This window comes from Antedon mediterranea, chromosome 5 (assembly GCF_964355755.1).
Source record: "Antedon mediterranea chromosome 5, ecAntMedi1.1, whole genome shotgun sequence".
NCBI lineage: Eukaryota > Metazoa > Echinodermata > Crinoidea > Comatulida > Antedonidae > Antedon > Antedon mediterranea.
The window spans coordinates 750,006-764,494 of NC_092674.1; the positions used below are offsets into that span (position 1 = coordinate 750,006).

At 33.5% G+C, this 14,489-nt stretch overlaps 1 protein-coding gene across 1 annotated transcript; it reads right to left on the minus strand.

The window, feature by feature from the left end:
• Positions 1 to 1,029: 1,029 nt before the first annotated feature.
• LOC140049019 (GTPase Era, mitochondrial-like) lies at positions 1,030 to 8,031 on the minus strand. Its single transcript, XM_072093829.1, has 9 exons — positions 7,924 to 8,031; positions 7,133 to 7,446; positions 6,857 to 6,934; positions 4,063 to 4,109; positions 3,825 to 3,886; positions 2,912 to 3,705; positions 2,328 to 2,477; positions 1,892 to 1,972; positions 1,030 to 1,590 (listed from the first exon to the last, which is right to left on the minus strand). Exons 1-9 carry the CDS (start codon positions 7,997 to 7,999, stop codon positions 1,480 to 1,482), a joined length of 1,713 nt encoding a protein of 570 aa, XP_071949930.1. The 5' UTR covers positions 8,000 to 8,031; the 3' UTR covers positions 1,030 to 1,479.
• Positions 8,032 to 14,489: the final 6,458 nt, after the last annotated feature.

Consider the following 14,489-nt stretch of genomic DNA (forward strand, 5'->3'; position numbering starts at 1 on the left):
TCAGAAAATAACGAAAAAAGTAGAAAACAGAAATTTAATGTATGAAAATGAAATGTGAACGAAATTTGTATGAAAGAATGAATAAAGGTGGTGGTTAACCACAAAAGAGAAAAAAAAAACATTTCTGGTGACTCCCTAGAAGGTGAAAAAAGATGGTGGATATACGGTGGATAATTTTTTTGCTTTAGCATGAAAATAAAAATCTGAAGTTGAATAAAAATACTAGAAATGTAAAATTCAAGTTATATTACCTATATTTAGTCATTTGATAACATTTTTTACCACACCGTTTATTTTTCATAGCTTTATTAATGCCTCTCTATTTACAAAATTTGTGTATAAAAGAATAGAGATTTTACTGTGTAAGTTGAACTATCCCCCCACTGATAAGAAAGTGCTTATTTTCAACAAGCTCGTGTAACACAAATAAAATCCCAAAAATTATGAAACATAGGGGAAACTATAGATCGATAATTATTGGAATGTATGATCAATAGAAATTTTTTGCCCGCACCTGGCCTTTAACAAGCTCGACCTCGACGGTACGAGGCGGTTCTGGAACCCTCTTGCCCGCAATTATTTAGGGTTTGTTTTATATTGCGGTACACTACGTTTTTTCATTATTTGCGCGCGAATCGCACGTGCGTAATAATATTCATCTTGTGACGTGGATAATTTCGAAACCAATCAGAATTAATTAATGTTCGCCAGTGAGAACTATAATATTGTGGATTGAAACAATATTTTATTAAATATTGTTTAAATGTTGTTAAATATTGTTGTGTCACCAGAAATAAGTTTTATCGCCTTAAGCATTGTCTACACTATCAGACTTTATGTGATGTGATGTGCACATATATGAACATGATGATGTCATATATCACTACCATATTTGGGCACATCACATTTTTTTGTCAAAACTAGTTTGATAGTGTAGACAGAGCTTTATTCAAATAAATCATCTGATACATAGCTAATTTATTTTTATTTTAATATCCAAATTCTTTTATGGAATGAAATTATGTTCATTCAATTGTACTATACTCTATACATTACTCTGAGAAAAAAAAAGAATTAAATAAGGGCTACTTATTTTTAAAATGTTATTTTGTTATTTACTCAGAAGTTGATATTGTTGTTTTTAAAAAACATATTTCATGTGCTTCCAAAAGCGATAGCTTGGAATTGAAAGGGAAGGATGTTATCCACCAAACTACAGCTCCACTGAAAACAAGCATCTAACATGCTTTCATATTACTGTACTAGATTTTTTTTTATTTTAAGATATGTATGTACATTTATTCATCACCATATAATTAATTTTATGTTTAAATTGACAGTACATCGTATCATTTAATTCCAGAAAACTGTCACCAGAAGGAAGTTGTCCCAAGTTCTCTTCATCGGTGCTGCTGATCTGTAAATCCCAGAAGATTTCACAGCACATTTGTTTCTGTTTGTGCGCTTATTGGAATCAAACTATTTTGCCAAGACAACGCTTAATTTCAGCATAATATCACAGTGGAATGCGTCCATGAGGTCTTGCTCACTAAATCTAGCAATTGTACGGATCCTTCGCAGAATTGATCCCTGTAAAAATAAAAGGAGTTCTCATCATCATCTTATAATCATTGCATGTTTTAATATTCATATCGTCATACTCAGGGGAAGTAAGCTGATTGGTCAGATGTTACTTACTAATAATAAGTAATGGTAACTTATGCACATGGAGAAACCTTTGCAAACAAATTACAAAGTAATTCTTTCAGTGTATACAGTAAAAATAAATACATTATCAGAAGCAAAACATCAATTAACCATTTAAGTCATAATCAATGTAATCATATTACTATTCATCATAAAAACAAAACTAGCAACAGCCAGTACTTACATAATGTGACTTTTTGTAGCAGATAAGTTTCTGGTTAATAAGCAAAGTACCACTTTCGTCATAATCCCAGTACAAATTTCGCTGCAGAAAAAAAAAATGAATTTGGCAGTTACAGGAATATGAAAATGTATCAAGAACTATTAGTCTCTGTCAGTGTATCATGAATACAATGCATGGAGAAAACATAAATTATATAAACCAAGTACCAGCTTGTAACAGCTTAAAAGTCTAATAGTCAGACAAGGTAATGAAAGTACTGTATAATAATTTGAAAAAAGACACAGACAAGAAAAGGGTTGTAGCATAACTACCAAAACGTCAAAACATTCTCACCCAAACTGTTCCTTTTGGAAACACACGGTGTACAGAAAACCTAACTTTAGTAGTGTTTATTCGACCTTTAAACAATAAAGACGACAATTGTTTAAAATCGCACCTGATCAATGTTGTAAGGAATTTCTTGTTCAAGACATTCCAAAAGTTGTTCTCTAATGGCATCTTCAAGAATCTGCAGCGGACTAAGATCTGTAACTACTTTCTTATGATACTCCCATTCTTGTGGCGTAGCTTTATCAATTACAAACTCCTATATAAATAAAATATAAAAATAATTGTGAATTTCAATTTTCTATCAAGACCCAATTAATAAACAAAAACATTGACATTTTAACATGCATCAGTTTGAAAAGGCAGTGGAGCTGTAAACGGATAAACTGATAAAATACTTTTATTGCAACTTTTGGGTTGAATTATACAAAAATATATACTTATACTTAAATGAAAAAATATATCAAATCCATCAACGGAGCTGTAGCTTGGTGGTTAATGTGCTTGCCTTCCAATTCCAAGGTCCGGGGTTCAATCCTGACCTAGTGCCAGGAGGGTTGTGACTTTAACTCCACTCCCTAAGCCTCATAAGCATGATTAATTATAAAATAGTTTATCCATCCTGTAATTGGCGAGTTTGTGCTCGCTGTTGGATGTGCATATAACATTTTTTAACAAATTAATGATTGATACCTTCAATTCCTGGACACCATCTCCAGTTTTGGCTGAAATCATAAAAACCTTTTGAAAGAGATGCCATCCTTTTCGTCCTTTAAATTCCTTAAACAACTCTCTTTTTCTTCTATTGGCTTCCAATTGTTGGTTTTTTCCATCATCAGTGTTGTCCGTTTCTTTTGGTCGATATACATTTGATATGCCATTTAGATTGTTAATATATTGATTTAGAAATTCTGCTTTTTCTGAGTTTAATCCAATAGTATGATTCTCAAAAACAATTTGTTCGTCATTACGATTTGATGTACTTTTTTCTAGATGATGATTGGACAATTCTTCAGAATCTAAGTGGTTATTTGTGCTCATATTATGTAAACTTTCATTTTTCAAATCTTCTAAACTGTTTTCCCCATCAAAGCTCTTTGAATGTTCTGATAGTCTGTCTTCTTTAGAGGCAATATCAAGTCCTCCTTCTGATTCTTCTCCTTCACTCACCTCAAGTTCTGTTTCCTTCTTGTTATTTAATTCAGTTTCTTCACTTAATCCTTTGTATTGCAAGTACTTATTTCTGAAGCCTCTATTTTTAAGAAGTTTCTGAGTCAATCTATCACTCATTTCGATTGCTTTGCCCTCAATGATACCATCTGTCAATAATGCTGTTAGTTCCACAAGGCTCTGTTTGTTTTTTAACATGTCTACTTTGTTTAAGACCAGAATGCAAGGAGTTTCTCTAAAGTTGTTAAGTTCTATGAGAATGTCCGTACTGATCTTCTTACATGTCCATTTATCAGCTACATCAACAATCACTATGACTGTAATATAAGATGTTATAAACATATCAAATATGATAAAACTAGAATACAATAAACAAATGATTATTAATTTCTTGTAGTTTTTGATTTTTTTTTTCAGTATTCAGTAATTTACTTACTTAAATCGGCGATTGACAGAGTAGACTTGGGTGATACAATCAGCTCTCTTGGCAAAGCATGGCTAATAATAATAAAAGAAATATTGATATAATTCTGCTTTTGAAGGAAGTTGACAGTACAGTAGAGTTAATCCACAGTCTTAAACTTATTTGAGGGCCTTCTACTCAATAGAAACATCTAGTATATCTACTACTACTACTGAATTTTTTTTTAAATATGTTTTTTTTAAACTGTTACCGTCTAGCTGAACTCATATTCACCATTCCAGGAGTATCCAAAATGATCTATTGAAAAAGAATTTTAAAATTGAATTTTGTTTATTATAAATGTAAGGATGTGGACGACAACACAAAAGGAAAAACACGCCTTTTCTCACTTTTACCACGGTCCGGTGGTGTATTTGGTTTTAATTTGTTTTTAGCATAACAATAGAGATCAGTATGGTCCTGAAAACCACAAAATAAATACAATGAGAAACAAAAGTAAATAATATTCTAAAATACAAGCCAATTCTTAGTAACGACCTCACTTAACAGGCGACTCTAATAAAAAGGATTCTCTCTGAGGACTGCGACTATTACGTCAAACGGCACGTCTACCTAAACAGCCTCTGTATACTTTGTTAGAGTATACAAATACCTAATTAATTACCTACACAATTGCATCATAAGTGCCTGAATATTACTATTATATTACTAGAACAAATGCATGTTGGAATTTACTCACACTATTTGAATACTAAACTTAGTCTATTCATTGAATCAAGGAGTTATAATCTTAGGTTTGTGTAAAATATATAAACAATAACAAATCCATGGGCGCAGCCATTTTGTATGATAAATAGAGGGCGCACTACATGACGATCTATCACGAGCATGGTAGCCTCGTGTGTACAAATTAATCAAGTGTGAACTGTAGGATGAACTATTTTATACAAACTGTTAACTAGAAACTATCTTCTATAAACTAAACATTACTAAATCTATCTAAACATATTTTGTTAATACAAAGAAGGTTTATCACAAAAGTATAATTATATTATAACATTATATGGCATAAAATCCTAGTTCAAAGATTGTAACACAATACTATTCAATAGGCTTCCTAACTGCACATTCCATGAGTCAAGGTTAACCCAAAACAAATGTCTAGGCCTATGAATGCAATCATCTTAAAATACAACATTAATGTTTCTTAAACATAACAGAATCTTATAAATGTATAACAAAGTAATATATGTATAAAGTAGAGTAATTACCTTTTAATCAGATCTTTAATTAAGTAAGAGACAAAACTATCTGCTTCCTTGACCGGTTCATGAATACAAAAGAAAGCAAATCATTTGAAAAAGACTGTTACAATTATAGGGGGCAGCAACACCTATAGGGGGCAGTATTTAATTATCACATGATTAGATTAATCCCCACACTCCCCTGTTTAAGCTGAGTTTGTCCTCAAACTTAATATTATTCACAACAAGAAGAATCTTTTCAGCATTTTCAGAGTCAATGCCAGCATCATCAGGCCAGTCAGGGTAAACGTCCCCAGTACCATCGTCTTCAACAAAGGACTCTACACATTCCCCTTCGGCTCCCACAAAGTGTCTCATCTTCTTCTCTGGGAGAACATATACTGTGTTTCCATTCCCATGGGCAGCACGCCTAGTTGCTTCTAGTTCGGCTCTTAGCTCATCAACCGTCCTCTGCACATCTCGCAACGATGCCTTGCTTGCCATCACTGATCTCTAATGTTAAAGCCAAATACGATCCACGATCCCACTTCTGACACCAAATTGTAAGGATGTGGACGACAACACAAAAGGAAAAACACGCCTTTTCTCACTTTTACCACGGTCCGGTGGTGTATTTGGTTTTAATTTGTTTTTAGCATAACAATAGAGATCAGTATGGTCCTGAAAACCACAAAATAAATACAATGAGAAACAAAAGTAAATAATATTCTAAAATACAAGCCAATTCTTAGTAACGACCTCACTTAACAGGCGACTCTAATAAAAAGGATTCTCTCTGAGGACTGCGACTATTACGTCAAACGGCACGTCTACCTAAACAGCCTCTGTATACTTTGTTAGAGTATACAAATACCTAATTAATTACCTACACAATTGCATCATAAGTGCCTGAATATTACTATTATATTACTAGAACAAATGCATGTTGGAATTTACTCACACTATTTGAATACTAAACTTAGTCTATTCATTGAATCAAGGAGTTATAATCTTAGGTTTGTGTAAAATATATAAACAATAACAAATCCATGGGCGCAGCCATTTTGTATGATAAATAGAGGGCGCACTACATGACGATCTATCACGAGCATGGTAGCCTCGTGTGTACAAATTAATCAAGTGTGAACTGTAGGATGAACTATTTTATACAAACTGTTAACTAGAAACTATCTTCTATAAACTAAACATTACTAAATCTATCTAAACATATTTTGTTAATACAAAGAAGGTTTATCACAAAAGTATAATTATATTATAACATTATATGGCATAAAATCCTAGTTCAAAGATTGTAACACAATACTATTCAATAGGCTTCCTAACTGCACATTCCATGAGTCAAGGTTAACCCAAAACAAATGTCTAGGCCTATGAATGCAATCATCTTAAAATACAACATTAATGTTTCTTAAACATAACAGAATCTTATAAATGTATAACAAAGTAATATATGTATAAAGTAGAGTAATTACCTTTTAATCAGATCTTTAATTAAGTAAGAGACAAAACTATCTGCTTCCTTGACCGGTTCATGAATACAAAAGAAAGCAAATCATTTGAAAAAGACTGTTACAATTATAGGGGGCAGCAACACCTATAGGGGGCAGTATTTAATTATCACATGATTAGATTAATCCCCACATAAATAAACAGTTAATTATTCTGTCAAAATTAGATATCACAGAGTAGTTTGTTCATTCATTATAGCTGTCGAAAAGGAGGATTTCATCCAGGAAGTTTATAGAGTGGTTTCCAAGCAATTTCCATTTTTATCCTTACCACTTGAGTATCCCGTTCTGTCAGCACTGCTGTTGCTTGGCGACGTGTAGTATGTACTTTCTTTGATACTGCACATATCTGTATAAAATAGGTTCATGTATGTATCAGTGGGGTGATTTTAGAAGGATGTTTCTTGCAGTTTATCTAAATCCAAAAACCCATGCCATGGCATTCCATGTACACAAATAATGCAAAGTCCCATTTTCAGAAGAATACTTAAATACTTGAATACTGTTGTTATACAGCAAATAATTGGTTTATCACTAGCTTTCTTACCCTTCTACCAAGAAGTGTATTTACAAGTGTTGATTTTCCAGCATTCGGAGTGCCAATTATTGCAGCTCGGACACATCTCGGATTTTCTGGCTGAACAGGTGGTTTGATTAAAAGTAGTTCTTGTGCTCCTTTATCTGGATTGATAGGCTCAAACACCTCAGCAGTGTCATCTCCATGATTCTGCTGTACATCGTCATCTAATGAATGTGTTGACAGAGGCTTCTTGTTTATCTGTGACTGTGAAACACATCTCAAGGGATTTTTTAAAATGGTTAATTTAAAACTGTATGCTCTCCTGCATGAAATAACCAAATCTGAAATTATTAATAATAATATAATTATTAAATAATAAAAATTACAAACATAGATAGGCTTGGTTTTCTTTTTTAGGCTATATAATAATGCCTAATTTGAGGCTAGGCTTAGTCTAGCTCTAGCCTACCCTAGTTAGTTTGTTTTAGCCTAGGCTAGCTAGGCCTAGTTAGTAGGGGCCTAACTAGAGGCTAGAAAGGCGCCCTAGTAGTGGGCCTACTAGGCCTAGCCTAGTCCAAGCTTAGTCTAGTAATAGTAGGCTAGTAGTACTACTACTAGCTAGGACTAGGCCTAGTACTAGGCCTACTAGTAGTAATAGTAGAAGTAGTAGGCCCTTATTACTAGTCTAGCTAGACAGTTTATTTAGGCTAGACTCGAGCGAGGGCCTAGCTAGTACTAGGCTAGTTAGGCTTAATACAGAGTTTTGCGCTATCTATCTTAAAACATATATTATTATAAATATACTACATTATACATACTTTTTCTACAAGTTGATGACTCAAAGGAATAAACCCTCATAAACTTGAACACGTTCCGAATAATGGAAGTCGCCATTGCTGTTTGTTTGTTTGTTTAGTTTTGGTCTGACGTTGGGGTCGTGATGCGTCATTTCATAAGAGCATGGACTTTGGATTGGTTAAATAATATAAACCAAATGTCATCCCTTGAAGATTAATTACTCCAAACTAAAAGAAAGTCCTAGCCTTGAGAGTTATCTTCTTGATAAAACCAATTTCACAGGTGCAAGCTTAAAATTTAAATTAAGATCCAACACTTTACCTCTAGATGGACGAACCTGTAAATGGTCTAAAGAAATATCTGGCCACTGCACTATATGTCAGAGTGTGGTGAAATAGAAAATGTACAGCATTTTTTATTTAATTGCCAAGCTTTTAATGCTATAAGGGAGATCCAATTAGTGAAGCTAAATAATGACCTTGAAAATTTGAATGAGTCTGCAACATGGGAACATTTTATAAATGGTGATGTTAATAAAAAAACTACAATAGTTTCAGGGGGAGATATTAACTTGGATCCTAGTAAAGCTGTCTTGACAGCATTTGACAAATACTGTAAGATTTCCTTAAAGTTGCCTGGAAAAAAAGATCCGAGTTAAAAAAGAGCTAATTTGCATTGTTGCTTTATAATTTTGTTTATTAATTTTCACTATATATTGTATTTAATGTTGCAGAGAAAGACTGGTGTAGGCCTACATCTCTGTAAATCTTTTTAAATTACTATTTGTGTTTACTGTATTCGTTGATCTTAAAGTTTATTTTCATACTTTAATTTGTTAATTAACTATTGTATAATTCATTTCCTTTTCTTTTTCTTTAAACTTATTGAACGCACCGTCATAAAACGTGTGCCGCTGTTCTAAAAGCGTCTGTTCAAATAAAGTTATTAGTTATTATTATTATGGATTAAAGAATAGAATATTGAGGTATATTCAGAGCGACATTTCGACGATCGCGCATTCTCTACTTCTACGGAGCGCCATTTATGCCTTTATTTACTTCCGAATTAGAAATAGTACTACGGTAACTGCTCCAGTGGACCAAATTTAGCACCGGTGGAGCACAGTGATATAAAATAGAAATAAGTCACTAATTTTAATATCTTTTCGTATGTTAATACACTGTGCTCACGTGGACCCAACTTGGCGCGCGCGCCAGTGAGCACACAGTGATATAAAATAGAAAAAAGTCATTAATTATAATATCTTTTCGTATGTTAATACACTGTGCTCAAGTGGACCCAATTTGGCACCAATGGGAGCACAGGGAAATAGTCACATACAAAAACATCGAGAAAAAATACTTCTGGAATTTAAAAATATTTCAAACTTGGTATATTTGTTCAATATCGGTTACTCCATCCGTGAACCAAAAGAAAAAATAGTTTCAAGCCACATCAGTGATTTTAATAACTCGCGTTTGCTTAAGATAATACTTACGAAAAAACATACAATTCAGACACAATATATGTTAAACTCTAATAACGATTTTTACAAAAAAAAAACCGGTTAGGAATTCGATTTTTTCCTGTAAATTGAGCAACTTAAATTAAAAATATAACAAGAAATATATATTGAAATCAAGGAGTATTTTTTTTTACAAAAGAAATGTTCGTATGTTAATACACTGTGCTCCAGTGGATCCAATTTGGCGCCAGTTGAGCACAGGGAAATAGTCACATACAAAAACATCAAGAAAAAAATACTTCTGGATTTAAAAAATATTTCAAACTTGGTATATAAGTTCAATATCGGTTACTCCATCCGCAATGCAAAAGAAAAATTAGTTTCATATATTTTATCTTATTTCACTCTCCATCAATACAAAAACCATCGGAGACAAACTATCTGTTTAAAACATGTTTATTCTGGGACGGTGCGGCCATACACACCAACTACCATAAACGTGTATTCATAACATATTAAAATACAATAACTTGGGCATGAATCGGACATTTCGCTACCAATGTAGCAACATTGATTAACAAAATCTAAATTTAACAGTGTGGCGTGTTGACCGCGAATGACTAAACAATAGCATCTTTCCCACTACACCTGCACAGCCATTGCATAACAACGTACGGCATACCAAACCGTTTCGTAGGCCTACACCTTCAATGAAAATAATAAATTCAATTTCTTTTAAAATTGAGAGCTTTTCTCCGGAAAGTGCACCTATTCATTGAAATATGAAATTAAATATTAAGTCTCTAGTTTTTTAAACCAGAAACAACAGCAGAAACAAATCCGCCACTTACAGCTTGGTTTAACAGATACAAAGACAACTCCGAAACACTTAAATTACGACGAAACAGATAAAGATTGGAATTAAAAATGTCAATATGGGGATGGGCCTGGACTAAACTATTATAAGATAAACTTAATCTACTGATGTAGGCCTAACCCTTTTAAAGAACATTGACTCTGCTAAAGGGAACACAAAGGATGAAGTTGTTGGGTCCACTTGAGCACAGTGTATTAACATACGAAAATGCAGTGACTTATTTCTATTTTATATCACTGCTCCACTGGTGCCAAATTTGATCCACTTGAGCACAGTGTATTAATATATGAAAATGTATTTAATTTAGTGATTTATTTCTATTCTACATCACTGTGCTCCACCGGTGCCAAATGTGATCCACTTGAGCAGTTACCGTAGTACTATTTCTATTTCGGAAGTAAATAAAGGTATAAATGGCGCTCCGTAGAGAAGTAGAGAATGCTCCAGTCCTCAGAATGACGCTCTGAATAATATTACGTCTTCAGAAAGTACAGATAGTTCTTAATCTCTGTCTACACTATCAACCTTTATGTCACTGTAACAAACAAATTGACAAAAAAGTGACAAAAAGTGATATGCCTAAATATGACATCATCGTGTCCATTATTATTACATCACATTTTTGTCAAACTAGTTAGATAGTGTAGACAGAGTCGTCCAGTCCAGTTAAACTTGTGGCTGACTGTATTAAACTCTTTAAATCAGCGGCACGCAATTTTTATGCGGCTTGGTTCCCACTAGCCGCAACGCAAGCGAATTGACCAATCGAAAGCTATAAGATTTCCAACTTGATTTGTTTGCGTTGCGGCTTATGTAGGCCATCCTCTATAGCATAGTCAATAGAAAGTTGACTATGATCCTAGTGAGAACCAAGCTTAAGTGTTTAATTTAATTATACTTTTCTTGCAATAATTTTAAAAATTGTAAGACTTTGATTCCGAGTGCCTCGTGAGGCGTTTCCCGAATGATCGCACAATCAAAGCGGTATACTATCTGGGTATGATCAACTATGTTTCCACCCAATCATCCATTCATATACTGATGATGAAGTCAACCTGTGGCGACTATCGAAGCATGCTCAACAGTACTAAAAAAAGAAGAAGCCCATGGTTTTCTTTTCGAGGTTTTACGGTACAGTATGGTTCTCAGATGTGTAGTGCCCTCATACGTTCATAAACTTTACGAAGTTTCGCGCAAAAAAGAAACATAAAAAAGCAGAGGGTCCTTGATAATAGAATAATCGGTTAGTTGTAATTAAACAAATCCATGAAATAATAATAATTAGTTAGATGAATTTGGGTAATCCTAATTGGGACAGAGAAGTTTCCGAATAAGTAAATTTTGAAAAGATGTTCCTCGACGTTTTGATCAATAAGCTTTGATCGTCTTCAGGAGTGAGGTAAAATAGCTTGGAAAGGATTCAAACTCGGTAGTGTACATATTTTTAGAAACAAAACAAAAATATAACATAATTTTCTTAGTAATCACAATCAAACATAGTTTATTTAGTTCACGGTACGAAGATAAAGACAAACATAATTCATAGGTTGAATATTCCGATCCGATCTGGTAAGGTGTTCTAAGGTCGATCGTTCACATTTTAATAAAAGTAGGCCTACTAAATTTTGTATGACATGAAATAAAAAAAAGGGTGGACTCCATTTTGTAAACATGTTCTATGACATGAAATAAAAAAAAGTGTGGACTCAAACCTATTTTGAATTGGTGGCCGCTATATTTTTTCTATCTAAATATCAGGTTATTTTGTATATTAAAGTGTTTTTAATACTTAGTTAGCTGGATTTGTAATAGAGGTCTGTAGAATCAATAATTGACATAGTAATAAGAATAAATAACCCGTTCGTTATCTACAAAACGAACGGTCTTTTGTCCTTTAGTCTAGTGTTGTTTTGAGGATAGAAGTTTTTAAGTAAACAGAGCTTAAAAAGTCAATTAGATTTTCAATTTCTATTTCATTGAATTTTATTGATCAAAATGTGGCAAAAAATGTAAATGTTGTTTACTGAACTTTGCATAATGTGAGTTTATTTTTCCATTTTTAATTGAATGGTTGGATAATAATAAAAACATTACGGTTACGTGAATTTCATGACTTGCATGCTCGGACTTTGTAGGCCTACTCTCCGGTTTCTCACTCTAATCATGGAGTAATATTATACAAAACTTGCACTCTGACGTAATAGTTGAATAGTACGTGGCCACACAATCCTCCAATAAAACGACGACAAAAATCTATTCAGGTGTGTTGTAATAAGATTTAGATGTGAATGTGCTTTTATATGACTCAGTATAATAGTCCAGTAAAATATCACCTTCACCATTGCATAACGTTAGTAGTCAACGAGATTCTCACCGTAGGTTCTAAACATTATGTAAAGATCATTTATTGATGTTGCGTCGCGTAAAAGTTGGGATTTGTGGAGAAAATGAAGTTTTTATACGCAGTTTTTGCTTCCTTTCGTCGTGGTTTGTTTTCATCGAAAAATGACGTCATGGGGCATAAGTGAATGACACGCCATTGTCGACATTTGCGTTCGTATTAAAAAGTGAATTTTAAATGTACGAATATGGTATTAATTATCTGTATTACATTGTATTATTATGTATCACATATATAACAAGTCATTTTGATAAAAAATAAGTCAAATAAATATGAAAAACAAAGGAAAATTGTGATTTTTGCATGTCATCTGAAGTGACCTTCCATACAATGTGATAGCGCCCTCTATAAGTATTGATACACTCGCACTTCAAACTGCAAGCTTTTTGTTGTTATATTCATTCATTCAGAAATACAATTTAAGGAAGGAATCGAATCAAGGGCATTATTACTTGGTTTATTATATATTTATGATGTTTTCCCCAAAAATAATTACTAGTATGTACATTTTGCGAATTGTAGATGTACCGGCGGTATGAAATTAAAAAAAGCTGTTTACGCGGTCTGTAGCCTAACGATATAATAATAATTATATGTATAAAATAATTGTTACTTTTTTTTCTGATAAATCAGTATGAATATGTTTACTTAGCGCTGCTTTAAGCACCCTATTAAAAAAGAAAAGAAAAAAATTGATTTAAGCCTATTTTTTGTCACGTTTTCGGTAATTAATTGGTTTTATACTTTTTTACAAATTTTAATATTGAACAAATGTAAATATCTTTGTAATTCAGCTAAGGCTGCGATAATGATATTGAAATAAATGAAATGAAATAAATGAAATGAAATGAATTAATTGTCTTCTTCGCTCTCACTATCTGATTCATCACTGTTCTCATCATCCGAGTTAAAGGAGTCGTTCTCGGCAATCGCTCGATCAATAATTCTGTTGGAAGAATCTCGCTTTCACACCACAAAGGCCCCAGCAAATCGTTATCGCCAACGCACCATCCGTTATTGTTTTGGGGTTTCGGCAACTCGTAAAATCGGTGTTAGTGCGAGCCTCCACAGATCCTGACTTGATAGTTCGATCATCGTGCGTTGTATATGTTGATGCAAGCATCTACGCGACGGTGGAAAGTTAGCTAATTTTTAAATCAATGTTTTTTTAACACTGATTATTCCGGTTTTTTTTTCTTGCATTTCCTGCGAAAAAAGTCAAATCTAAGTTCATCGGTAGGCCTACGCCTTGCTTTCGAACGGAATCCATATAATAACAGGCACGTGAACTATTCCAGTTCCAACATTAACTCTTCTTCTCCTTTCCAACTTTCTCCTACTTTCTTGAAAACCTCTTCAAATTTTGGATATTTTTCGACAAGTTTAATGGCCTTTAATTTTCCTTTTCCCTTGAAAGCGCTGGTCGTGCTGCACTTTGTGAACGCATGCAGCCCTAGAATGGCATTACATCGACTTGGGGTGATTTCAGTGGCTAAACTGTGAGATTGGTTATTCGTCAATTCCTGCCACTGCCTGTATCGAATAGGACTTTTGCAATAATGGACGAAACAAAATGTAACAATATAAAAAAAAAACATCGCTGGATCTCGATCGAAATCAAGGAGTACCGATGAACTTAGATTTTACTTTCTTCGCAGGAAATGCAAGGAAAAAGACGGATAATCAGTGTTAAAAAACATTGATTTAGCTAACTTTCCACCGTCGCGTAGATGCTTGCATCAACATATACGACGCACGATCGAACTATCAAGTCGTGATCTGGAAGCTCGCACTAACGCCGATTTAAGAGTTGCCAAAACCTCAAGACAATAACGGATGGTGC